The 26,676-nt window shown below is 52.1% G+C and overlaps 1 protein-coding gene across 3 annotated transcripts in view; it reads right to left on the bottom strand.

The window, feature by feature from the left end:
* Positions 1–26,676, bottom strand: part of FBP1 (fructose-bisphosphatase 1) — a 36,625-nt gene continuing 9,949 nt past the window's right edge. For 2 of the 3 annotated variants that reach the window (XM_074018058.1, XM_005582286.3), the window contains exons 2-7: positions 15,176–15,338; positions 12,646–12,738; positions 8,336–8,476; positions 5,249–5,386; positions 3,886–4,005; positions 1–471 (exon numbers count right to left, since the gene is read on the bottom strand). In XM_074018058.1, the coding sequence (XP_073874159.1) occupies positions 280–471; positions 3,886–4,005; positions 5,249–5,386; positions 8,336–8,476; positions 12,646–12,738; positions 15,176–15,262 (771 nt within the window). In that variant the 5' untranslated portion in view covers positions 15,263–15,338 and the 3' untranslated portion in view covers positions 1–279. The remainder of the gene's footprint in view (positions 472–3,885; positions 4,006–5,248; positions 5,387–8,335; positions 8,477–12,645; positions 12,739–15,175; positions 15,339–26,676) is intronic. The other variant, XM_005582287.3, reaches the window with a different exon arrangement.

The following is a 26,676-nucleotide window of genomic DNA, read 5'->3' as shown; positions in this document are numbered from 1 at the left end:
TTTTTTTAAGGGAGGGATAAGTTTATTTCTCCTCCATCCACTCAAACTGCATCTTGCCACCAGTGGCGTTTCGGAGACAGCATTTGGTCAGGGAGGGCCGGGCATTCCACAGCGTCTGACGGTGGAAACAGCCGTGCGTTTTATTTCCGCTGTCTAGGAATGTAAGGGACACAGCAGGTCGGGGCGCTGCCGTGTGGGACACAGCGGGTCGGGGCGCTGCCGTGTGTGACAACAGGTCCAGGAGGAGGCAGTTCTCCGGGACGCAGGCAGGGCAGGTGCTCACTGGGCAGAGTGCTGCTTAGACACCTCCAGGAACTCGAGCACGTCGTCGGGGGACCCCAGGATCACCGGCGCCCTCTGGTGAATGTCTGTGGGAACGACGTCCAGCACGGCCTCCTTCCCGGTGGTGGCCATTCCCCCGGCCTTCTCCATGACGTAGGCCATGGGGTTGCATTCGTACAGCAGTCGCAGCTGGAAGACAAGACCGGGAGCGGCCTCCTCGTATCAGAAAGTATTGCATGAAAAAGAGACTCTTCTGCAGCAAAACGTGCAGAGCTGGTGGGAGTTTCCAAGGGAACGAATACTGTATTTTTCCTTCCTGTGAGGCTGTACAAGTTTCCTCCCACCCCAGGTTGCATCTGAGACAAAACATTAACCATGTGGTTAAATTCAACCATTCATCAAGCCAGTGCCAGGAACAGATTACCTGATGCACGTGTGAGACAGACCACCTGCATACTGGACAGAACGACAGTTTGGCAGAAGTGATCATTACCTTCTCTTTATAGCATGGAAACGGGACTTAATGAGTGATTCTGTGTGTGTTGGATGGAGCTTCGCCTACTCTAAAAGCACTGAAAAAATCCACGGTGGTGTCTGGCCGCAGACATCTGGAGAGCAGACCGGCCCCTCCAAACACTGTGATATTGTTTGCAGCTCTGTGTGCATTCCGTTTACGATTCTCCGAAGGCTTTTGGGTTGGAATTCAGTGTATTATACGTCTTGGCATTGACTTTTAAATATTAACTTTTTTATCGTTTGCCTTTTCATGCCGCCTGCCTACTGAGCGACGGCTTTCCGCAGGTGTTTCCCGACTCTATTTCCTCATAGGTGTCATGGCTAGTTTTGAAAAACCAAAAAAAAGGAGCCTCAGTATTTGTGTTCAGGAGCAATTCGGGGGGACTTTAGAGAAAAGTGCTGGAAAGCAGGCTAACCACACAGGTTGAGATGCCCGAGGCAGCTACGGCTGGATGATGGTTCCAGTAAATAGAAATGCCTTCATTCTGGATGCCACCTGCTACAAACAGACCCAAATACATCCAAATACACAGGTTTCCAACTAGTTTAAGGGGCCTGTTGTTCCTGTTCTCCTCTTGCATTAAAAAAAAAAAAAGGCAGCCACGCGTGGTGGTTCATGCCTGTAACCCCAGCACTTTGGGAGGCCGAGGCGGGTGGATCGCTTGAGGTCAGAAGTTCAGGACCAGCCTGGCCAACATGGTGAAACCCCATCTCTACTAAAAATATAAAAATTAGTCGGGCATGGTGGCAGGCACCTGTAATCTCAGCTACTCAGAACACTGAGGCAGGACAATCACTTGAACCCAGGAGGCGAGTTGCAGTGGACCGAGATCATGCCACTGTACTCCAGCCTGGGTGACGAGTAAGCCTCTGTCTAAAAAGCCATCTGTCCACTGGGAAAACATAGGAAGGACACAATACTTGGGAAGGAAGTGCACTGTCACCCTGGCAGAAGGAAAGCAGGGCAGCTCTGAGTGAGCACGGGGAGCACAAGGAAAGCAGGGCGGCTCTGAGTGAGCACGGAGAGCACAAGGAAAGCAGGAGGCTCTGAGTGAGCACAGAGAGCACAAGGAAAGCAGGAGGCTCTGAGTGCGCACGGGGAGCACAAGGAAAGCAGGAGGCTCTGAGTGCGCACGGGGAGCACAAGGAAAGCAGGAGGCTCTGAGTGCGCACGGGGAGCACAAGGAAAGCAGGAGGCTCTGAGTGCGCACGGGGAGCACAAGGAAAGCAGGAGGCTCTGAGTGAGCACGGGGAGCACAAGGAAAGCAGGAGGCTCTGAGTGCGCACGGGGAGCACAAGGAAAGCAGGAGGCTCTGAGTGCGCACGGGGAGCACAAGGAAAGCAGGAGGCTCTGAGTGCGCACGGGGAGCACAAGGAAAGCAGGAGGCTCTGAGTGAGCACGGAGAGCACAAGGAAAGCAGGAGGCTCTGAGTGAGCACGGAGAGCACAAGGAAAGCAGGAGGCTCTGAGTGCGCACGGGGAGCACGAGGAAAGCAGGAGGCTCTGAGTGAGCACAGAGAGCACAAGGAAAGCAGGAGGCTCTGAGTGCACACGGGGAGCACGAGGAAAGCAGGAGGCTCTGAGTGAGCACGGAGAGCACAAGGAAAGCAGGGAGGCTCTGAGTGAGCACAGAGAGCACAAGGAAAGCAGGAGGCTCTGAGTGCGCACGGGGAGCACGAGGAAAGCAGGAGGCTCTGAGTGAGCACGGGGAGCACAAGGAAAGCAGGGAGGCTCTGAGTGAGCACAGGGAGCAGAAGGAAAGCAGGGAGGCTCTGAGTGAGCACGGGGAGCACAAGGAAAGCAGGGAGGCTCTGAGTGCGCACGGGGAGCACAAGGAAAGCAGGGAGGCTCTGAGTGAGCACGGAGAGCACAAGGAAAGCAGGGAGGCTCTGAGTGCGCACGGGGAGCACAAGGAAAGCAGGGAGGCTCTGAGTGAGCACGGGGAGCACAAGGAAAGCAGGCGACTCTGAGTGAGCACGGGGAGCACAAGGAAAGCAGGAGGCTCTGAGTGAGCACGGGGAGCACAAGGAAAGCAGGGAGGCTCTGAGTGTGCACGGGGAGCACAAGGAAAGCAGGAGGCTCTGAGTGAGCACGGAGAGCACAAGGAAAGCAGGGAGGCTCTGAGTGCGCACGGGGAGCACAAGGAAAGCAGGAGGCTCTGAGTGAGCACGGGGAGCACAAGGAAAGCAGGGAGGCTCTGAGTGTGCACGGGGAGCACAAGGAAAGCAGGAGGCTCTGAGTGAGCACGGAGAGCACAAGGAAAGCAGGGAGGCTCTGAGTGCGCACGGGGAGCACAAGGAAAGCAGGAGGCTCTGAGTGAGCACGGGGAGCACAAGGAAAGCAGGAGGCTCTGAGTGAGCACGGAGAGCACAAGGAAAGCAGGGAGGCTCTGAGTGAGCACAGGGAGCAGAAGGAAAGCAGGGAGGCTCTGAGTGAGCACGGAGAGCACAAGGAAAGCAGGGAGGCTCTGAGTGAGCACGGGGAGCACAAGGAAAGCAGGGAGGCTCTGAGTGCGCACGGGGAGCACAGCCACCCTGCAGCCTGCTGGGAACGCCGTGGGCTTGGACTAGTGAGTCGGTGGTGACGGCTCACCGGGAAGCTCTAGGCTTCCCCAGAGATTGTTTCCCTAAAAGGTATCATTTTCCCCGTAGCGGATGCTGACTCACTAGTGACCTGTTTCACACCTTTTACACCTTCTGCTGAGGATACATATTTGATCCACTGCCTTGGAAGTGAGGCTGGGTTTTTTCATTTCACTTTATGAATGGAATTCACTTTGCCTGAGCCAAGCCATGTATCTACCGGAAGCCCTTCAGTCCTCATCAGGATGAGGATTCATTCTCGTCTGATCTCAAAAGAGATTCATTCTCTTTTGCCATAGCACTGGAAGGGCTCTCAAGAGACTATTTTTATCTTTAGTTGATATCATCCGGCTTTACCTTTAATCCGCAAAAGAATATGCCACAGACACACGTAGCAACGTAGCATGGAGCGTAACAGCTCGCAAAACTCTCTTCTTCCTAAACCAAATCGTGTGGGCTGCAAGTGCAATCTGCTCCTCACTCCCCCTCCAAAGGACACCCTTACCTTTCCGCTGGGGCTCTTCTTGTTAGCAGGGTACAGAAATATCCCTCCGTAGACCAGAGTGCGGTGAACATCGGCCACCATGGAGCCCACGTACCGGGCTCCATAGGGGGCTGAATTATCCTGCACGTTAAGACCAGCAAGAATTAGCAAATAAGACAGAGTTTTCTTTGTGTCCCTGAGTTTCTTTGATCCCACATCCATTCACCAAGCACCTACAAGGTGTGTACTTGGGGCTGTGCTAAAAAATGGATTCGAATCCTGTTCCCAATAAATGGAAAATGGAAAAATGGAGACACAGAAAATGGAAAAACGGAGACAGCGTCTCACCATCTCCCAGTAGGTCAGATTCCCACCGAAGCCCCAGCGAGGGTCTGGTTGGTTCTGGCTATGGGGCTGAGGCAGGCATTACAAAAACTGTGCCATTTAGTAACACCTCAAAGGCTGAGGAAGTTTGTTACCAAGCTAAGGAACTGGGCAGGGGTGGGAGGCAGCGTGTAATTTACAGGAGAGGAAACTGCACGAGCATCTTCTTAGCAATGTAGAGAGGGAAACGGGCCTGGAGGAGGGGCCTGTGGGACTCGGGCGTGCCTGTGCGGAGGTTGGGGGCAGGAGAGGAATCCAGGGTAAGGTGAAAGGAGAGATGAGTAAGCTGGAGAGAGAGCCTGGAGCAGATCTGAGGCTCCTTGAACGCTCTGCAAACATTTGAGCTTCATCTCTAGCAAACAGCAGCCACCAATGGCTTTTAAACAAAGAAAGGACAAAATCAGATATTCGACATAGAGCAAGCTCCACACACAGCCGTTTCTTCTCTCCGTATTCACTAGCTTGTAACCTCTTTAGGGAGATGCCATGATGAGCTCTCGGTCTCGAGATGACGGATAGACGCGCCTCGGGCCGGCCTAGCGGGGGGCAGATACCCCTTGGCAGGCATTTGAGTGGGGAAACCACATTTCATGCCATCCGGGACCATGGACCCCAGAAGGGAAGCTGTTTTACTGCCCTGAATTCATTCATTTGGTTAACTTTATTATCCTAATTTTCTTCTGCCGAGAGAAAGCAGCAAAGGCTGAAATGGAGACTGACTTTTGATGTCACAGGGTGAGAATTCCAGTCCCCAGTACTGAGGGGAGGCCTTTGTCGTGGGCTCAGTGTAGACGGAAGCCCAGTCCAATCCATCCCTGCTTCCTTTCACCTTTAAGGTACGCCATCAACCAACAGATTTCCACACCACCCAGGAGCCCCACGTGAGGTCCAAGGTCCTCGATCCCAAGGATCCCTGTCACCTCCGGGGGATGCCCAGCTCCATAACGGGCCCGGTGCCACATGCCCAGACCCTGCCCCACCCTCCCCGGCCCTCACTTACTGGGGGGAACTTCTTCCTCTGGATGTACTCAGTGACAGCAGGGTCAAAGTCCTTGGCGTAGCCCTCGTTAAGGCTGTAGATTTTACCTTTCTTTTTGATCTTCACATCTTTGTCCACCAAAATGAACTCCCCGATGGCCTTTTGAGACAAGGAAGGAAAGGTGGAGAGATGACGAGCACATCGCATCCCCCAGGCCTGGATGAGGCGAGCGATGGGCTGGGCTATGCTGGGCTACGCTGGGCTGGGGTACCGCTCATCCTGGGACCCCACGACACCTGCCAGACTCTCCGGGAGCTGTGAATGGGGCACGGGAGGCAAGAGGATGCTGCAGAAGCCGCCAGGGTGATAACGGAGACTTTCAACTTTGTTTGCAAATGATTTCAGTAAAACAAGAAACCACACAAAAAGAGGGAAAGCAGACTGCTAAAGCCTGCAAGGAAGTAAGAATCGTGTGTCCAAAGCAATATAAGATGTGTATGGCTTTACCAAACAGTAAAAAAGCACTGGTTCAGGTGGGAGGTGGGCTCTCGGGAGAGACGGCAACTGCGGGATCAGTCCCTGGGTAACACCCAAGTGCTCAGCGCTGTTCTCGCTTTACATTTCTACCCTGATGGGAGTTCTCCTTTCTGGGCGCTGTTACAGGACACAGCGGAGCCCTGAGTTTGGAGCCGGGCATACGTGACTTCCGACGCCTCTGCTCACTGCCGTGCGAGGTTGTTCTCAGACCGCCTCCTCCCACGCAGCCCAGGGTTAAGCTTATGCCTTTAAGCTTTAGGCTCTTCAGAGGAGATCTGAATTTGGGGGGAAGTGTTGCAGAAGTCCTATTGCTCCAGATTGAGGATTTTTATGGGTTCCTGTGTGTTTTTGGCAAGAGGGTGACAGAGGCTCTACCCGTTTAGAACGGGCTTGACATTGACACAGGGTTGAAAAAGAAGAAAAGCCACCAACACCCCCTCTGCCTGGCCATTTATTCCCACAGCAGAAACTGGTTCCTACCCACGTGCGGTACGTGGAAACCAGACAGAGAGGGAGGGAGGGAGGGGAGAATTCACAGTGGTCATTGAAAGGAGTCATTGGAAGTGATTCTTTCTTACTTTTATGCCTTTTCTAATGTTTTCAAAATTTTTGGCCACGAATATACCGGAATATTCTTTTATCATTGGTAGAAAAATAAATAAATGTCTTTCAAAAAACTGGATAGAAAAGAAAGCCATCTCACAACAGATGCTGGGTGCAGCGTGCAGGGCCCAGCCAGACTGTCCACGGTGCAAAGGAGGGAAGTCTGTGTATGATAAAAGCTCCCAGAAAGTTAAAGCCACTAGAAACCCAGGTCCAGCTGTGGCAGTGGTTTCAGCAGAAACCAGCAGCCTGGCTTTGCAGCCTAAACAAAGAGGAAGCACTTAGCATCTCCCTGGTGGGAGGCTCAGCCCCGTCAGGCACAGCAGGCAGAAGGGCTAGAATCAGATCCCAGCAGGTCTGCATTGCGCTTCCAGACATTTAGGACTGAGGAGGGCAAAAGACTGTCAAACACACAGAAACGTCCCTACAGAGATGCTGGCCTGCAATCTGGAAACAAGAAGAGATTTAATGTTTTCTCTGCTTCCACCAACTCAAAGGTAACAAGAGAAGGCAGCGAAGAATGGGAAGCAGAGCCAGGGCCTGGCAAGTCACAGTCAGCAAACATCAGTGGGGCCCGAAACCGCATCCTGGGCTCAGGGGGAACTTTGCTCTGGTTCTGCCACTAACCCCCCACCCCACCCCTACCCAGGACACCACATTCGGAGACTTGAACTAGTGCTATTACCCTACCCTCGTTTATTTGTTAAGCGCCCATGCTGCCAAGGAGGTGAAAGTCCACTTTCCGGACAGCCTGGGACAAAGGCAGCCGGTGTTGAGTTAGCCCTTCCCGCCACACACAGACCCGGCCTCACCTCCAGCAGCCTGTCTCCCACAGAGGGTTCCCGCTCCCTGTCTGTTCCTGGGGTTCAATTTGCCAGCAAAAAGCACTTTATACACAGTTCACTAATATCATAGCAGGATATCTCCAAAAGTTAAAAACGCTGGCCAGGCATAGTGGCTCACACCTGTAGTCCCAGCACTTTGGGAGGCTGAGGTGGGTAGATCACCTGAGGTTAGGAGTTCGAGACCAGCCTGACCAACATGGCAAAACCCCGTCTCTACTAAGAATACAAGTGTCTTGGCGGGCGCCTGTAGTCCCAGCTACTCAGGAGGCTGAGGCAGGAGAATCCTGAGGCTTGAACCCAGGAGGCAGAGCTTGCAGTGAGCTGAGATCGCACCACTGCACTCCAGCCTGGGCAACAGGGCAAGACTCTGTATAAAAAAAAAAAAAGAAAGAAAGAAAGAAAGAAAGAAAGACTGCACCAGTTAACTGAAGGTTTGTGTAAATGTACACAAATAAATGTGGAAGCTAATTTTGAAGAAACAATGCTGTCCACTGCTTCAGTTGGCACACCCATTCATCTCAGGAAAACAGCCTTTTGGTGACTAAAGTAGAAAGCTAGAAATGGAATATCTACAGCCCCATCCGGTCCATAAATGCATTTTAGTTGGCAGTACAGTGTTGCACACATGTAGAAACATTATGGTTTTTACAATCCAGTGTTTCTTGAACCATTAGAAGCCTTGGCAAGGCGGGCCCCCTCTTCCCAATTGTAATTGCTGGAAATCTTCAGTTCACCCCGGTTCCACCCTTGCCCCCCACCAGCCCTCCTTCCCCAGCACACTTCATCATCCCCGTGGCCTGCCGGGACTGGAGGCATTTGCATCATTTGAGTAACAGCTGCTCTGAGGAATTCACATTGGAACGAAGGCCCCTCTTCTGCCCTGAGATGCCACTTCTCACCTCCACAGTGTGCTCAGGAGGCACACGCTGTCCCTCGGTCTCCTGCCCCCTTCCCACCACATCATCATCATCTCTGTCCCTAAACGGGCGTCATCTCCCACCTCCACACGCCCCCGCCCGCCCCCCACGCGCCAGCTCCACACGCCCCCGCACACCCCCCACGCATAGCATTCATTTGCTCGCAGACACCAGCCAAGCCCCCAGCCTCCTGCGCGGCCTCTCACCGGGTCCAGCATGAAGCAGTTGACCCCGCAGTCCATGGCAAGGACCAGCATGGTGGCACTGCCATACAGCGCGTAGCCGGCCGCCACCAGGTTCCGGCCTGGCTGAAGAGCGTCCTTTTCGGAAGGCTCATCAGTTGATTTCTAGAGCAAGAAAGAAATCAAAGAATGTTTTTGTTTTGTTTTGTGATTCTTTTTTACAGTTCAACCATCAACAGGAGGCATTCTCAAGGTGCTCTTCTGATGAAATAGGGCATCTGCCCCGAGCGGCCTTCCCTACACGTCAGCAATATCCTGATTAGATGACCACGGCAGCCTCCCCCCAGAACCCAGACTTCCTGCATCTGGATCCCTCTTTCCATCAGGGCCCTCCTCCAGTCTTTCTAATGTGATATTCCCTCATCTCTCCACTATCGATTCCAAAGAAGAGCATGGCTCCTTGCCAGCTCGCACTAATTTAATCTTATTACGGGCATCCATCTCTTTCACCTGCCGACTCCATCTTTATTTAAACAAATTAACACTGGGCTGCAGGGCAGCCAGTCTGGGGAGGAAATCGGTTTTGTGAGCTCTTGCCGCTGCAGCCCATACCCTGCTGAGCGTGTGGTCTATGTCACTCACACGTCAGGGAAATTCTCAGAAATGCAGGGACTCAGAATCTCTCCCCAGAGTCATTACGGGGTAGAGCAGATGCTGTCCAATGTGTTAACCGTGATGCACAGGAAGAAGCACATTTTACATCACAAACCAGTGCCCACCCTCCCCAGCCACACACACCAAAAAGTTACCAGAATAATACCTACTCTTAGAACGTGACATGTGCTGTAATCCATTTTTTCATTAAAAACACAGCCGACTGGGTCATGTGGTCCAGAGTTTTTCTAACACTAGGGAAGGGAGCCCCTTAAGGACACAGCTCCTAACCACTGATTTCTTACTATTAATGATTTTCTTCTTTTTTTTTGACACGGAGTCTCGCTCTGTCGCCCAGGCTGGAGTGCAGTGGCTCGATCTCCACTCACTGCAAGCTCCGCCTCTCGAGTTCACGCCATTCTCTGCCTCAGCCTCCTAAGTAGCTGGGACTACAGGCGCCCGCCACCACGCCTGGCTAATTTTTTGTATTTTTAGTAAAGACAGGGTTTCACCATGTTAGCCAGGATGGTCTCTATCTCCTGACCTCATGATCTGCCAGAACAGAAAATACAAAAATTAGCCAGGCGTGGTGGTGCACACCTGTAGTCCCAGTCACTCAGGAGGCTGAGGTAGGAGGAAGGCTTCAGTCAGGGAAGGTGAGGCTGCAGTGAGCCATGATGGCACCACTGCTCTCAGCCTGGGCAACAGAGTGAGACCTTGTCTCAAAAAAAAGGAGAGAAAATTAAGGGCCGGGCGCGGTGGTTCACGCCTGTAATCCCAGCACTTTGGGAGGCCGAGGCGGGTGAATCACGAGGTCAGGAGATCGAGACCATCCTGGCTAACACGGTGAAACCCCATCTGTACTAAAAAATACAAAAAACTAGCCGGGCATGGTGGCAGCACCTGTAGTCCCAGCTACTCGCAGGAGAATGGCGTAAACCCGGGAGGCGGAGCTTGCAGTGAGCCGAGATCACGCCACTGCACTCCAGCCTGGGCAACAGAGCCAGACTCCGTCTCAATCAGTCAATCAGTCAATCAATAAAAAGACAGAAAGTGATGATGAGTGTGACACAGACCTCTAATCATTTCAGGTTTTGGAAGCCTTGTTGATTGCTTGAAACAGCGGAAAGCAGTTGAGGGCTCGTGAGGCATAACATTGACATCTCTAGTGCTTCCAAGGGGGTCTTTCCTGCTTTCTGCAGAGGTGACTGTTGGCTAGAATTGCACCGTGGTGCCCATGCCCAGTGGGGCAGCATCGGTAACTGACCCTGCCGTGGTGACCAGGCCTTGCCACACGATTCCTGGAAAGGCACGTGGAAGTGGAAGGATGTATGGTCGTGCTGATGCAGCTCCTGCCACAGCACCTTTCCAAGGCCTACCGACGACTACTATGTTTTCTTGGTTTTTTTTTTTTTTTTTTTTTTTTTTTTGAGACGGAGTCTGGCTCTGTCGCCCAGGCTGGAGTGCAGTGGCGCGATCTGGGCTCACTGCAAGCTCCGCCTCTCAAGTTCACGCCGTTCTCCTGCCTCAGCCTCCTGAGTAGCTGGGACTACAGGCGCCGCCACCTCGCCTGGCTAATTTTTTGTATTTTTTAGTAGAGACGGGGTTTCACCGTGTTAGTCAGGATGGTCTCAATTTCCTGACCTCGTGATCCGCCCGCCTCGGCCTCCCAAAGTGCTGGGATTATAGGCGTGAGCCACCGCGCCCGGCCACGCTTTCTGTCTTTTAATAAAGTCACTTCTGGTTTATTGAGAAGAGTCGAGACTTATTGTTGAGAATTCTGTCATTCATAATTCAAGCTGCTGTTGCAAGCTGGCTTGATTTTTTTTTTTTAGTTAATAGCCAATGTCTCTCAATTTCCCAGGTTGTGTGTGTGTGTGTGTGTGTGTTTTTCCCTTAAAAGAGTATTATTTATGGGGACTGAGATGGAGAATGGGCATAGCAAACATCGACACTGCTTTAGTTGTGGTTAACACATTAACCAGAGGTCCTCCTCTGCAAGGAAAAATTCTGCTACAAACCTCTCTTGCTATTCTGTGGATTTGATACTTTGCAAGGATATATATACTTTTTTTTTGAGACGGAGTCTGGTTCTGTCACCCAGGCTGGAGTGCAGTGGCGTGATCTCGGCTCACTGAAACCTCCACCTCCCAGGTTCAAGCGATTCTCCTGCCTCAGCCTCCCGAGTAGCTGGGACTACAGGCACCGCCACCACGTCTGGCTAATTTTTTTGTATTTTTAGTAGAGACGGGGTTTCACTGTGTTAGCCAGGATGGTCTCGATCTCCTGACCTCATGATCCACCCACCTCGACCTCCCAAAGTGCTGGGATTACAGGCGTGAGCCACTGCGCCCGGCCTAAAACATTTTTTTAAAAAACAAAACAAAACAAGAGCTAAAGCTAAGAGGATGTACCTTGGATTTTATCATGTTTCCTGCTGGGTGGATGGTTTTCATTGTAATTTTCACTTATATGTATAATTGAGCACCTCTCCCTCACCTCCTTCTCCTCCCTCTGCTCCCTCCCCTCCCCTCCCCTCCCCTCTCCTCTCTCTTAGAAAAAGCAGCTCTGGAGGAGGGATGACTGCCCGAGTCAGGTGTTAGGAGACCCGGGGCAGGGCTGGGTTCTCGTCCTGTGTAGTGTGCGTTCTACGACTTAGAGCAAGACTCAGGAAACTTTTGCTACAGACAGACAGATAGTAAATATTTTCAGTTTTATGGGCCATACAGTCTCTATCATAACTACACAACTTTGACGTGTAGCGGAGAATCAGCCAACGGCAGCAACGTGAACAAATGAATGTGACCAAATGCCAATTAAAGCTTCATTTGTGGAGAGTAAAACTTACAACGAGGGCCGGGCGCGGTGGCTCAAGCCTGTAATCCCAGCACTTTGGGAGGCCGAGACGGGCGGATCACAAGGTCAGGAGATCGAGACCATCCTGGCTAACACAGTGAAACCCCGTCTCTACTAAAAATACAAAAAAAACTTAGCCGGGCGAGGTGGCAGGCGCCTGTGGTCCCAGCTACTCTGGAGGCTGAGGCAGGAGAATGGCGTGAACCCGGGAGGCGGAGCTTGCAGCGAGCTGAGATCCGGCCACTGCACTCCAGCCTGGGTGACAGAGCGAGACTCCGTCTCAAAAAAAAAAACAAACAAAAAAAAACTTACAACGAATCATGAAACATTGTTCTTTAGTTTTTTTCAACTATTTAAAAATGCAAAATGGTTATTCTTTGTTCACAGGCTGTACACGTTAGGCCACAGGCTGGACTCAGCCCGGGACCATTGACTGGGGGACTTAAAGGACACTTTTGACCTAAATAATCTCTATGGTTGTCACACGCTCTCAACTCTCAGTTCACATCGTGTCATCACTATACTCGCCCTCTACTGCCTCGTTTTTTAAAATCTCATTTTCTATCCTAAAAAGTAAGATACAGTAAAAAGAGCGAAATATCCTTCTCTTCCCACCCGTATTTTCCCTATATTTTCTTTCAACAACCTAGTGGGTCTTCGTCATGCAATTACTGCTGAAAAGCTCAGAACTTGAGACAGAAGCTACTTCAGCCTCACGGAGTCTCATGATCTCCGCTCCGGCTGCTCTGCCACAGGGAAATAGAACTGGATGCTCCATCTTAACTTTTGTCCCCAAACCAAGTGCTGAAGATACCACGTTTTACCTTTCTATAGATGCCAAAAATGGTTCCAATGGACACAAGGCAATCGATGTTGGAAGATCCATCAAGGGGATCAAAACAGACCACATATTTACCCTGAGCACAGAAAAAAGAAACACAACCTTAAAATGTTGTAGCAAGATACACTAAGGAGTATACATTAGGGAGTAAGAGTGGGAATTCACAGGAAAGTTCAAAAAATGTGGGTCTTATTTATTTATCCTCTGTCATGGAAGGTATGAAATGGCATAGAGAATGCACGGATACACACACACACGACGATTAAACAGAGAAAACACCACTTAGGAGGTGCGGATGAAGGGAATGGAATACAGATAAGTCATGATTTCCCACATTGTTGATATAGTCAAATCATAACTTTGCATTGAGTTTCCTGGCAGCCAAAGGAAAAAGAAAAGCAAGGCTAGTCACTCATTTTCCTTTATTCGTAAAGGAAAAAGCAATTCCTGAGGTGAAGCACAGACTTCACTAGAGTTGAGACCTGTAAGAAACTTCTCGTGGAGGTCTTACAGATGCCCCTTGAGGTTGGGATGCGTAGAGTTTTCAAAAATATCCTGGCTGGGCACGGTGGCCCATGCCTAATCCTAGCACTTTGGGAGGCTAAGACGGGAGGATTACTTGAGCCCAGGAGTTTGAGACCAGCCTGGGCAACATAGACTCCTTCTGTTAAAAAAAAAAAAAAAAAAAAAAAAAAGTTCAATTAGCTGGGCATGATGCTGAACATCTGTAGTCCCAGCTACTCAGGAGGCTGAGGCAGGAGGTATCACGTGAGCCCAGGAGTTGGAGGCTGCAGTGAGCCACAACTGCGCACTCCAGTCTGGTGACAGAGTGAGACCCTGGTCTCTAAAAACAAAACTAAACAAAACAAATTTCTAGTGTAATTCTCAAAGGAGATAACTGGCAGTGGTAGTGGGAATACTGCAGATTCCTGCTTTGAGTGGGATTTTCAGTGGTGTGCAGGAGCTGGCTGGTATCAGCCCTCAGGAGCTAACCGTGCACATCTCTTCCCAGCTCTGCCTTCAGTGACGTCACATTGGTAGCTTAAAATCGACGATGGGAGAGTATTCACACCATTGACAGAGGCAAGGGGACGTATCAGAGACTTGTTTGCTTTGAGACGCAGTTTACCAGCACACCACTGGGAGTTTTCCATCTCCAAATTAGCCACTTTCCAGTGTGGTTTTTAAATGTCTGTAGCAGATTCACATGATTCCCTGCCCTCTTGCTCTTCACAGACCTCCCTCACTAATGCAGGAGGAATTGGAACCGGAACACAGGAACCTGCCTGTCACGAATTGTCACGAAGGCCCGTGGTAGACAGAGCAGCCCAGCGTGAGTGATGGAGAATATTAAACAACAAATCTAAGCTATGTGCCTGACGCTGCCAAAGACCTTGAAAGGCCCAGCTGAGAAAAACATGAACTTCAAGTCTAGCATGCAGGGCTATCAGGAATGATGAAAAACAACTTCATCAGATGTGGCTCCTGCCCTCTTAACAGGGTGAGGACGGGCAGCCTCTTCATCTTCTCATTGTTTTTTCCTAATTCTACTCCTTCATGTTCCCAGTTCCTCTCAAACTGAGAAAGTTACTAAGCCCATATAACTGTGCTGCTAATCTCAGAAGTTTTTTTAATTACAATTGTTGTTTTGTAAAAGCTGGGAATACTCTTTCATTTAACAATCTTTTTCAACAGTCATTTGTTGTCGAGGCCCTCCAATGTGCCAGGCATTGCACTAGACACTGGGACACAGAGACAAGTAAGATATGCTCTCACAAAGCAGAGACAAGGCCAGGTGCGGCGGTTCACACCTGTAATCCCAGCACTTTGGGAGGCCGAGGTGAGGTCAGGAGTTCAAGACCAGCCTGGCCAACATGGTGAAACCTCGTCTCTACTAAAAATACAAAAATTAGCCAGGCGTGGTGGTGGGAACCTGTAATCCCAGATACTCAGGAGGCTGAGGCAGGAGAATCGCTTAAACCTGGGAGGCAGAGGTTGCAGTGAGCTGAGATCACGCCACTGTACTCCAGCCTGGGCAACAAGAGCAAAACACTGTCCCAAAAAAAAAAAAAAAAAGAAGAAGAAGAAGAAGCCGAGACCGACCACCAGGGACTCCAATGCACGTATCAGGGGTGGAAGTTTCCAGCAGTCCAGGCCACCAGGAGGGTCAGTGTGACGGTCAGGAATCTGGTGGATGGGGATGTAGTAAAAGAGATGGCCAACAGAAGCCAGGGTTTGAAGAGCATTAAACATGGCAATAAAAAGTTAGAAATGGAGATGAGTTCATGGGAGTCCACTGGAGAGAGGGCAGCGTGAGCCACAGCACTTATCTGCACAGTGGCGCAGGGAGGGTTCGAGAGATGGCAGCAATGAGGTGGAAGCTGTGGAAAGACTGCGGGGGGGATCTAGAGGGACTCCCAGAACCCAACTCCGCTAAACAAGTGGAGTCAGTTACGAAGCTGGGAAGAAAACCAGCTGCCTTAAAACCCTCAACGGTGGAAGTACGGACCCACCCTTTTCTCTGGTTCCACTATGATGGCGTGTTTATCTTCTTCTGACACGAGAACACACGTGGCAAAGGATGACTTTAACATGTTCATAACCAGGTCGTTGGAGAGGACGTCCAGCTTCTTAACTTGATCACCCGTCACGTTGGTAGAACCAGCAATGCCATAGCTTCAGGGAACAAAAGCCACAAAAAAATAAGCCATGACCACCAGAGTATGTAGATGTGTCCATAAACCCACCAAAAGTGAGTGTTCGGTAAGATTTAGAAGAAAGGGTTCATGTCCTTTGCAGGGACATGGATGAAGCTGGAAACCATCATTCTCAGCAAAGTAACACAGGAACAGAAAACCAAACACCGCCTGTTCTCACTCCTAAGCAGGAGGTGAACAACGAGAACACACGGACACAGGGAGGGGAACATCACACACCGGGACCTGTCAGGGAGTTGGGGACTAGGGGAGGGAGAGCATTAGGAGAAATACCTAATGTAGATGATGGGTTGATCGGTGCAGGAAACCACGTGGCACTTGTACACCTGTGTAACAGACCTGCACATTCTGCACATGTATCCCAGAACTTAAAGTATAATAAAAATTTTTTAAAAGATTTAGAAGAAAGGAAGGAGGACACACAGCTTGGGAGAATGAGGCAGGAAGGGTGGTGGTGCCTCTGGACAGACCCTAGAGAGGAGGAGATGCTACCACCCGCCTCTTCACCTTGAACCGGTCATGGTGCCCTGCACGCTTTTGTGGTTAAATCGGTGTTTCTTAACTTTGTTTTCACTGTGGTTCCCCTAGGGAGCTTTTCAGAACATTTCTTCCTCAACCATACTCCCCCAAGAACATTTTTAATACTGCAGATACCGTGGGTATCTGTTTATTGCAGTGCGTGTGTCCGCGCTTTTTACATAAAACGTTTGGGGGGTTTTCGGTTCTGCCCAGAAAGAACCAGTGTTGGCCCAAACACACGGGTTAAACAACTCAATACCGAGACCCAGCAAGCCTGGGTCGGGGGGAGTCTGAGTTTCAAGCCAAGCCAAGGGGTTTATGGCTTTATAACTACAAAGACCCTAAAAGAAACAAGGCATCATTTCATAGAGGAGAACACTCAGACCCCAAGACTCCTGTGGGCCTGTCCACAGGCAGGGCGGAGGCGAGATGCTGCCTATGACTCCCAGGCCAGGGCTCTCCTGGTGACACCCTGGGCCCCTGGCAGGAGTCCTAGGGCATGGAAGTTCCAGGGATCCTGGAGTTTTCGCTATTTTTAAGCTACCTGCAAGTCAGTAAGTGTAGAATTCCCAGAATCCAGTGGCTTGTCCAAATGCAGCCTGGCTTGTTAGACTGAGAAGCGGCAGGTTGTCAGAGCCTGGGGTCGCCCTGAACACAGAACGGAGGGAGACGTCTCACGGGAAGGATGCACAGAGCAAGGAGAGAGCCTTGATGTGGGAAGGGAAAAAGATGGGTCTTTGAAGACATCAACAAGCCACTGAAAGTGGGTGTTAAGGGCACACCCACGCCCTTGGCCAGGATGGTGATGTGCACTCGCCTGGGAACTGACGCTCCCCGACCCAGCAGCCGTGGCTTGCCTGGGAACTGACGCTCCCCGACCCAGTGGCCGTGGCTCGCCCGGGAACCGACGCTCCCTGGCCCAGTGGCCGTGGCTCGCCCGGGAACCGACGCTCCCTGATCCATGATCCAGTGGCCGTGGCTCGCCCGGGAACCGACTCTCCCTGACCCAGTGGCCGTGGCTCGCCCAGGAACCGACGCTCCCTGATCCCTGACCCAGTGGCCGTGGCTCGCCCGGGAACCGACGCTCCCTGATCCCTGACCCAGCGGCCGTGGCTCGCCCGGGAACCGACGCTCCCTGACCCAGCGGCCGTGGCTCGCCTGGGAACCGACGCTCCCTGATCCCTGACCCAGTGGCCGTGGCTCGCCCGGGAACCGACGCTCCCTGATCCATGATCCAGTGGCCGTGGCTCGCCCGGGAACCGACTCTCCCTGACCCAGTGGCCGTGGCTCGCCCAGGAACCGACGCTCCCTGATCCCTGACCCAGTGGCCGTGGCTCGCCCGGGAACCGACGCTCCCTGATCCCTGACCCAGCGGCCGTGGCTCGCCTGGGAACCGACGCTCCCTGACCCAGCGGCCGTGGCTCGCCTGGGAACCGACGCTCCCTGATCCCTGACCCAGTGGCCGTGGCTCGCCCGGGAACCGACGCTCCCTGATCCCTGACCCAGTGGCCGTGGCTCGCCCAGGAACCGACGCTCCCTGATCCCTGACCCAGCGGCCGTGGCTCGCCTGGGAACCGACGCTCCCTGACCCAGTGGCCGTGGCTCACCCGGGAACCTACGCTCCCCGATCCAGCGGCCGTGGCTCGCCTGGGAACTGATGCTCCCTGATCCCTGACCCAGCGGCCGTGGCTCGCCTGGGAACCGACGCTCCCTGACCCATGATCCAGCGGCCGTGGCTCACCTGGGAACTGACGCTCCCCGACTCAGCGGCCGTGGCTCGTCTGGGAACCGACACTCCCTGATCCAGCGGCCGTGGCTCGCCTGGGAACTGATGCTCCCTGATCCCTGACCCAGCGGCCGTGGCTCGCCTGGGAACCAACGCTCCCTGATCCATGATCCAGCAGCCCTGGCTCGCCTGGGAACTGACGCTCCCCTATCCAGCAGCCGTGGCTGCTTCAGCTCCTGCAAGTACATTTGCCCAAAACATAACTTGCTGTGTCTGGCTGGGCAAAACTGAGCACCTTCTAGAAACCATCCAAACCCACATGCCTGGTCCGGCCTGACTGTCTCAGGAGCTAGCTCCGGCTGTCTTCTCGTGCCCACCTGTCAGCGTCTTTTGGCCACTCTTGGCATCATTCCCTTTCCAGCCTGCAAAGCGCATCTCATCCCACTAGCCCTCCTCCTGCTGCTTCTCTTTTCACCCATTACTCCTATTTCATGAGTAAAAGACCAAGAGGTCTGTGGAGCTTTGAGCTGAACCCCGTGTCCCTGGGCTTTCAATTCTATTTCCACACAATCTTTTTCTCACCCTAGTTGTGAGGCTGGGGCTTGTGGAGGAAGAAGGTGCCAAAATCTGGGAGGCCAGAGGGACTTGGCAGGGCCCACCAGCTCAAGGGCAGCTCCCTCGGTGACCCCACTAGCAGCAGTGCTCGTCCTTCCCAGCCTGAGAGCTGCACCATCAAAGTCACTTTATGATTATTGTTATATTTATTTTTTATTTTTTGGAGACAGTGTCACTCTGTCATCCAGGCTGACGTGCACTTGTGTGATCTCGGCTCACTGCAACCTCCACCTCCCAGGTTCGGGCCTCACCCTCCTGAGTAGCTGGGACTATAGCCGTAAGCCACCACATCCAGCTGATTTTTGTATTTTTAGTACAGACAGGGTTTCACCATGTTGGCCAGGCCAGTCTCGAACTCCCGACCTCAAGTGATCCACCCACCTCAGCCTCCCAAAGTGCTGGGATTTACAGGCATGAGCCACCATGCCCAGCCCACTGTCAAAGTCACTTCTGATTCTGGAGGGCAAATAGCACCGATGGACCAGAAGGAGGGCTTCAAGGCAGAGACCAGGTCCAGGTCTCAGCTCCCAGGCTCCCCTGCCCTCTCTGAGCCTCCCTCCCTTTCGCACGTGTCCAAAGAGGGAAGTGAGGTCCGCCCCGACGCGGCTGTCAGAGGATCACATGAGATACACAAAAGGCTTAGCACTAATAGGCACAGCCCGACAGGGACAGCTCAGGGGCCGGGAGGGCTGGGCAGGGGGCCCGAAGGCACCAGACACAGATGAGGCGCTGAGGCAGGTGTGGAAGGAAAGTCCTATATTACGCTTTGGTCCAAGTCCCATCTGCTCAGGCACTTCCCTCAGGAACACTCAGGCCATGGTCTCTTTTACTCAAAAGCTTCCTAGTCAGCTGTCTGAGTGCTCACTTATTCCACAAATATTCACTGGGGACCCGCTGTGCACGGGGAACCGTTCTAGATGCTGGGGTTACGGTGCTGAACATGGTAGGTAAGATCCCGCCCTTATGGAGGGTATATTCTATTGGGGCGAGACAAACAAGAAATAAGTAAGTGTTTTCAATGAAAAAGATACGTCAGAGAGTGACAGGTGCTCGCTGACATAAAACAAGGTGACAGGAGAGAGAGATGAGAAGGTACATGGTTAATTCAGAGGGTCAGGAAGATCTCACTGCAAAGGGGGCATTCAAGCTGAATGCCTTTTTGAATGTTTTTCATAAGAATGGGAGGAAATAGGCCGGGCACAGTGGCTCATGCCTGTAATCCCAGCACTTTGGGAAGCCAAGGTGGGTGGATCAAGAGGTCAGGAGATTGAGACCATCCTGACTAACACGGTGAAACCCCATCTCTACTAAAAATACAAAAAATTAGCCGGGCGTGGTGGCGGCGCCCGTGGTCCCAGCTACTCGGGAGGCTGAGGCAGGAGAATGGTGTGAACCCGGGAGGCGGAGCTTGCAGTGAGCCGAGATGGCGCCACTGCACTCCAGCCTGGGCGACAGAGCGAGACTCTGTCTCAAAAAAAAAAAAAGAAAGAAAAAAAGGAATGGGAGAGGAAATGGGCCAGGCGTGGTGGCTCACACCTGTAATCCCAGCACTTTGGGAGGCCAAGGCGGGTGGATCACCTGAGGTCAGGAATTCAAGACCAGCTTGACCAACATGGTGAAGCCCTATCTCTACTAAATATATAAAAATTAGCTGGGTGTGATGGCGCATGCCTGTAATCCCAGCTACTTGGGAGGCTGAGGCAGGAGAATCCCTTGAACCCAGGAGGCGGAGGTTGCGGTGAGCCGAGATCGCGCCATTGCACTCCAGCCTGGGCAACAAGAGCGAAACTCCATCTCAAAAAAACAAAAACAAAGAATGGGAGGAAATGAAAAAGCCCTAAAGGAGCCCAAATAAGTCAGCTAGTAACGACTCCAGAGAAGAGCGGCGTGTTAGCAATTGAGCCAAAGCAAACAGTCAGTTCATTTTTCACATATTTCCAGATGGAGGGGAGTGGGTCCTATGTGCACATTTATACAAGTGATTTTGCAAAGCCTGACTTTTTCCTGTGATGCCTGGATCCAGGAAGCACCTAAATTCAGAGAGGAGACCTGGGGGAGAAAGTCCTTGTGAGGTGGCTCCGATGTACAGCACTCCCGGGCCAGCCCCACCAGCCAGGGAGAGACAAGTTATCCTGTAACCGTGTCCTAAACACAGGGGCACCGTGACTTGTTTTGTGGGATTAAATGAAAGTAGGCTATTTCCTGATGCGCTGGACCGCATTTTCTGAGCTTGCAGACTCAGCAGTTGGCCAGATTAAAGTGAGAAGCAACTTCTGTTGCCCCAGATCATGCCCAGGCCTACAGTCGGTGTCAGGGTGGGAGACTTGGCAAATCATGACCACCAGCCAGGCCTCCCCACTGCAATCCAGGAGTCTCAGATGGTTCCTATCCTTGGCACACAGAGGAACCAACACAGAGAAGCCGAGGGCCACAGAAGGGATGGTACACCCTGTTCACGATAGGAGGCTTATGGGGCCGCACAGCACTCTGGAAGGATGCATGGCACAGGGTCCTCAGCACCTGCATGGTCAGGGTCACTCACATCCACCAAGCCATGCAGGGCCCTCACCACAGCACTGACGGGGCCGCCGGTGTCCACCAAACCACGCAGGGCCCTCAGCACCTGCATGGTCAGGGCTGCCGGCGTCCACCAAACCACACGTGGCCCTCAGCACCTGCACAGACAGGGCCACCTGCGTCCACCAAACCCCGACAGGAAATGGGCTCCACCTGCTTCAGGTTTCCATGACACCACTGGGTGGCGACAGATGTGTTAACTGGTTCCTGCCCGTTTCTTTACCCCCAGTAAGGGTCCCTCCCGTCTCCCAGCACAAGGACGCTTCACCAGCTGTCCTCAGTTGTCTTTCAAGTGTAAAAGAACACACGAAGACAGATCACTCTGGGCCCCTCCAACTCAGTGTTCACGTACTTCATAACTTTGCTGAGATATCTTGGGGGAGGCTTCTCCTGGTTAATCCTGGCATTATGAAAACCTTCCACAAAAGCACAGGAAAAGGATCCTAAGGTAGAAACGGTGAGTGGATCAAGAGAACGAATTCCCCCGGCTGCCGGCCAACGATGCTGCCATGTTGACAGCAACAATGTCGGGGTGTCCATCACGTCTCCGGGTCTCCTCTGAGCCGCAGTGCGTTAAGCGGGCCGCACCCTGTGCTGGTCACACCACCTGGCTTGGTACTGTCGGGGCTGCACAGTCACGATGGGCAGTCAGGACCAGATGCAGGCTCCATCAAGCCTCCCGCATCACACCTCGGGGACCCTGAGAGGGCTTGAGATGCCCCGAGTAACACGTTTACAACGGTCAATGAAGTCGCAAGCAGGCAAGGCTTCTGTGATCCTGACAGAGGAAAAGTCCTCAGAAGCATGCTCAGGGAGTGGGTTAGCTGAAGATCACATGCAGTTTATTTTCTCCATAAGTTTTCAGAAGCCCCCTTAGAAATAATAAATGTCTGGCCAGGCGCAGTGGCTCTCGCCTGTCATCCGAGCACTTTGGGAGGCCAAGGTGAGCGGATCACCTGAGGTCAGGAGTTCGACACCAGCCTGGCCAACATGGTGAAATCCCACCTCTACTAAAAACACAAAAATTGGCCGGTCGCAGTGGCTCACGCCTATAATCCCAGCGATTTGGGAAGCTGAGGTGGGTGGATCACCTGAGGTTGGGAGTTCGAGACCAGCCTGACCAACATGGAGAAACCCTGTCTCTAATAAAAATACAAAATTAGCTGGGTATGGTGGCGCATGCCTGTAATCCCAGCTATTCAGGAGGCTGAGGCAGGAGAATCGCTTGAACCTGGGAGGTGGACGTTGCAGTGAGCTGAGATCGCGCCATTGCACTCCAGCCTGGGCAACAAGAGCAAAACTCCATCAAAAAAAAAAAAAAAAAAAAAATTAGTGGGGAGTGGTGGCAGATGCCTGTAATCCCAGCTGCTCTGGAGGCTGAGACAGGGGAGTCACCTGAACCCAGGAGGCAGAGGTTGCAGTGAGCCGAGATCACACCACTGCACTCCAGCCTGGGCAACAAAGAGTTAAATTCCACCTCAGAAAGAAAAAGAAATAATAAATGTCTGCCTGCTGATCAGTCATCATTCCTCAAAGGCCCTGAAGGACAGAGAAACAAGAGCATTCGCTCTGTATTCCAATCACCACCTAGAGAGGGCTGCCTAGAGTCAACAGCAGGTGTGGGCCTCAGCTCCTGGTGAGACAGCCCTGAGGAGCGAATGCAGCAGCTGCCATCCCCCGCCGCAAGTTCTAGGAGGGCTCCGGGAGAGCCCAGTGGAGCCAGAAGCCCAACCTGCCTCGGAAGCCGTTTCTAGGAGGCAGCTGTGAACCAGAGGTGATGACACCAACTACCCTCTGTGGGACTCGACTGGAGCCTTTGCACCCACCACCGGCTCCTTCCAGATCACCCAGTTTGCCATTCTCTGGGGATGGGATAAGGCACAAATGAGGCTGCAGGGATATGGGAAACCATCACACGACCCTGTCCAAAAAGGCCTTCCCCAGGCCAACTGTGCCTCACAATTAAAGGAGAGAGAACAAGTGAAATGGCTAAGACATGGGCTGCACTGAGCGAGCTGTAAACCTCCAGGCCTAGCTCCCTTCCCCCGCCCGCCCCCGCTCTGCCCCCAGCCCCGCTGCCAGAAAAGGAGCCAGCAGCAGCAGCCGGGGCTGATCATGCAGGGGCAGGGAGGGCGATTTGGATGGAGCCAGTGACGATCTGCCAAGGAAATGTTTTCCAAATGAAAGTTATCGCAGAGGTGGCCAGACACAGTGGCTCATGCCTGTGACCCCAACAGTTTGGGAGGCCAAGGTAGGTGGATCACTTGAGGCCAGGAGTTCGAGACCAGCTTGCCAACATGGCCAAACCCCACCTCTACTAAAAATACAAAAATTAGCCAGGTGTGGTGGCGCATGCCTGGAATCCCAGCTACTTGGAAGGCCGAGGCACAGGAATTGCCTGAACCCAGGAGGCAAAGGTTGGTGAGCCGAGATCACATCACTGCATCTAGCCTGGGCCACAGAGACACTGTCTCAAAAAAAAAAAAAAAAAAAGAAAAGTTATCACAGAGGGGAAAGGCGACATTGTGACGTTTTCTCCACCGTTTCTGTCTTGGGCCTAAGAGGAGAAATGTCAGAGCATAAGGAGCGGACTGGCTTGAGGCCTTCCTTGAGAAGTAGCAGGGAGCAAGCAAGAGAACAGGGCACCTGCTGAGGCCAGAGCACCACTGGCCGCTACTGCTGGCCACGGAATTTAAATGCCCGCACCTCACAGCAAGGAGGCCAGACCAGCTGCACAGAACCCCAGGGCACCGCCCAAACCACGGCACAGTGTTGCACAAACGTCAGCTACTTCCAGGCATGTGTGAATCAACAGGTGCTTTCAAACTGCGGCCGAAAATTCCAGGACATGCTTTTAAATTGCAATCTTCCAGAGACGCGGATATTTGATTTCCATATATCTAAGTTGAAGCTGAGATTTTCTTCACAACAGCAAAGAGGACAATGATGAGGAAGCACTAATCATGATTTATACTATATTTATATATATTTTAAAATCTCGTTCTATGTTGTATCTTAAGTTTATAAAACAAGTATATATTACATGCAATCTATTGGGTAACTTTAATTAAAGGTTTTTTGTTGTTGTTTTTTGTTTGTTTTAAGACAGAATCTCGCTCCGTCACCCAGGCTGGAGTACAGTGGCACAATCTCAGCTCACTGCAACCTCCCCCTCCAGGGTTCAAGCGATTCTCCTGCCTCAGCCTCCTGAGTAGCTAGGATTACAGGCATGCGCCACCACGCCCGGCTAATTTTTGTATTTTTAGTAAAGACAGGGTTTCACTATGTTGACCAGGCTGGTCTCAAACTCCTGACCCCATGATCTGCCCACCTTGGCCTCCCAAAGTGCTGGGATTACAGGCGTGAGCCACCGCACCCGGCCAAAAGTTTTTTTAATATAGAAAAAGCAGAGCTGATTAGCATGGGTCCTGCTTATGCCCTTCACAGACCCATGGTCATTGAATAGGCACAGCTATCGATCCGGGGGCCGCTTCTGGAAATAAAACCACAGCTGCTTGGAGGAACTAATTCACCTCAAGCCTTGGCCTAGAAAATGGCAGCCTGTTAACTAGGAAGGCTGTTAATTGATTTTGGTGGTTCAGATGGATAATTAAAGAAACAAGGAAGGATCAGAGCCTGAAGCTGAAGGCACTAGTCCCCAGGAGATCCTCCATGGTGCCAGGAGCCTGGAAAATGTGTGCAAGAGTGAGACACCGGCATCAGTGACATCACATAACCCCCACTCCTGGGGAGGTAGGGGGGAGGGTCTAGTCTCTCAACCCCCACCAAGAGAGGACGGGGAGAGCCCACAGGCATGGAAGTGTCACCTTTATGGGGCATTGTCTTCATGGCCTTAGGAATGGCCCATTCTTTTCTAGGAGCCACTGGGAGGGAGCGCGCAGACGGGGCTGCCACCCCTGGAAACGCTATCTAAAACCCCGATCTTAGAGGCCTGGGCCCAACCTGCTTTGTACAAGAATGCCAAGAGTGGAGGGCCTCTGAGCTCCCCTCACCTGACGGGCCACCCTGAGGACGGCCACGTCCCACGCACAGCCCTCTACCTGGGACATTCGCAATGAGAACCTTACAGGCAGCCAGAGGCGTTTCTAGTGAGGTCCGAAGCAAACGCGCAGGGCATCAGGGAAACGCCAGTGTATTATCCCAGGGGCCTGAAACTCTTGCATAAACATGTGCCTCTGGAGAAGGAAAGAACTACCAGTTCCTGATCCTGGAAAAAAAGAGTATTTTGTTAACCCTGTATCCTTAGCACCTAGAACAATGCCTGCACATAGTGGGTTCTCAATGTAAATGGATGAACACGTTTAGAGAGTAATAAAAGGATCCAAGGATTCCTAAGATCATGAACTCCATTAGACCCAGCGGTGTTGGTAATGCCTGCCTGCATAACCTCTACCATCCAAGACTCCGACCCCTGAAGAAAACCCTCAGATTAGCACAGCTTCGTGGTAAAAGTGTGTCTGCTGTGCAAACACCGTGTTAGACAAATGCAGTGGCCTTTCACCTGGTTCCTCAGGAAACTAGAGTGTCGTGGTCGAGGCCCCAGGCTGGCCCTCTACACCACCAGGGTTCCAATCCCAGCTCTGCTCCACGCTCAGCAGCCAGGGAAAGTCACTTCGCATCTGTGACCTCTGGTTCATCTGCAGTATGGGAATGTAGTGTGTCTGCTTCGTAGTCGATAGAGGGGGGATAACTGGGTTGATACAGGTAAAGTGGTCAGAAAAGTGCCTGGTGCATAGGCAAGTGCGCAAGAAATGTCACCATTCCCACCCCTAGCTCGCCTGGCGTAACACACCATGCGGAGAAGCAAGAACTCAGCACCACAAAGACCTGGGTTCAGATTCTGCCTTTGCTTCTTACCGACGATGTGGCCTCCATCAAGCTGTGCGAAGCCCCTGAGTGGCTGTTTCTGGCCACGTTGGTGGGGATGGTGGATAATGCCCCTGGTTCACAGCACTCCCCGCCCAGGCGCCACATGCTCTTCACAGAGCCCGGCAGGCATCCACTAAGTAAGTGCCGCTGGTCTGGGGATTGGGGGAAGGGGAAGCATCTCTAAACCAGTTTTGCAGGCAACTTCTTGGAGGACAGCCAATAAGGAACTGGCAAAAGAAAAAAAAAGTGCTCCAAGTTTACATTTGATAAAATCTCTCTAGGAATACTATTTATTTGAGATGTTCTTGACATTTCACTTCAATTTTATTCAAATTGCTTGGTCCTGCAGCCCGTGTAAAGTGGAAAAGCACCAGGCAGGGTTGAAGCCTCTGCGTCCTTTCCCTTTCCAACCCCAGAGACACGAAGGAGCTCTTCCTGGAGTCTGGGAGGCAGAACTCAACTGCAGAAACTGCCTATCATGGCTCTTCTTTACTTTTACCGTAAACCCCACTGAAAAGTTTAAAGAGCTGTAAGTCATTTTAATTCGTATCACGGGGAACACCTTAGAAGCATAAAGTGGCCAGTGTTTTGAAATCCTTGGAGATTTTTATTAAATGTTAGCATTGTTCTCCAAGTTTGCAAATGGTTTCTAAAACAGAATGAACCATTTCACAGCCATGGACTTTGAACATGCAGATTTGTGATGACTGGGGGAGGCTGCCTGTCACAGCCTCTCGAAAGCACTGAAGGACACGAGGATTGGAGCCAGGGGCTGACAGAGCTAGAGCCCTCCAGGGCTGCCTGGCTCTGCTGACTTAGGACCATCTCCTCCCGAAGCCACCGTGACTGAGCAACACGACTGCGGCAGCAACACTTCGCACAGCACGCAAAAGCACCAGACTCGGGCTCCGAACACCCGGCTCAGCCAAAAGGGAGGGGGATTATTACTTAATCCTTATCACTAAAGTCA

The sequence above is a fragment of the Macaca fascicularis genome, chromosome 15 (genome assembly GCF_037993035.2).
Source record: "Macaca fascicularis isolate 582-1 chromosome 15, T2T-MFA8v1.1".
Lineage (NCBI taxonomy): Eukaryota > Metazoa > Chordata > Mammalia > Primates > Cercopithecidae > Macaca > Macaca fascicularis.
Note: the sequence above shows the minus strand (reverse complement) of the source record. Positions and strands in the feature narration are given on the sequence as shown.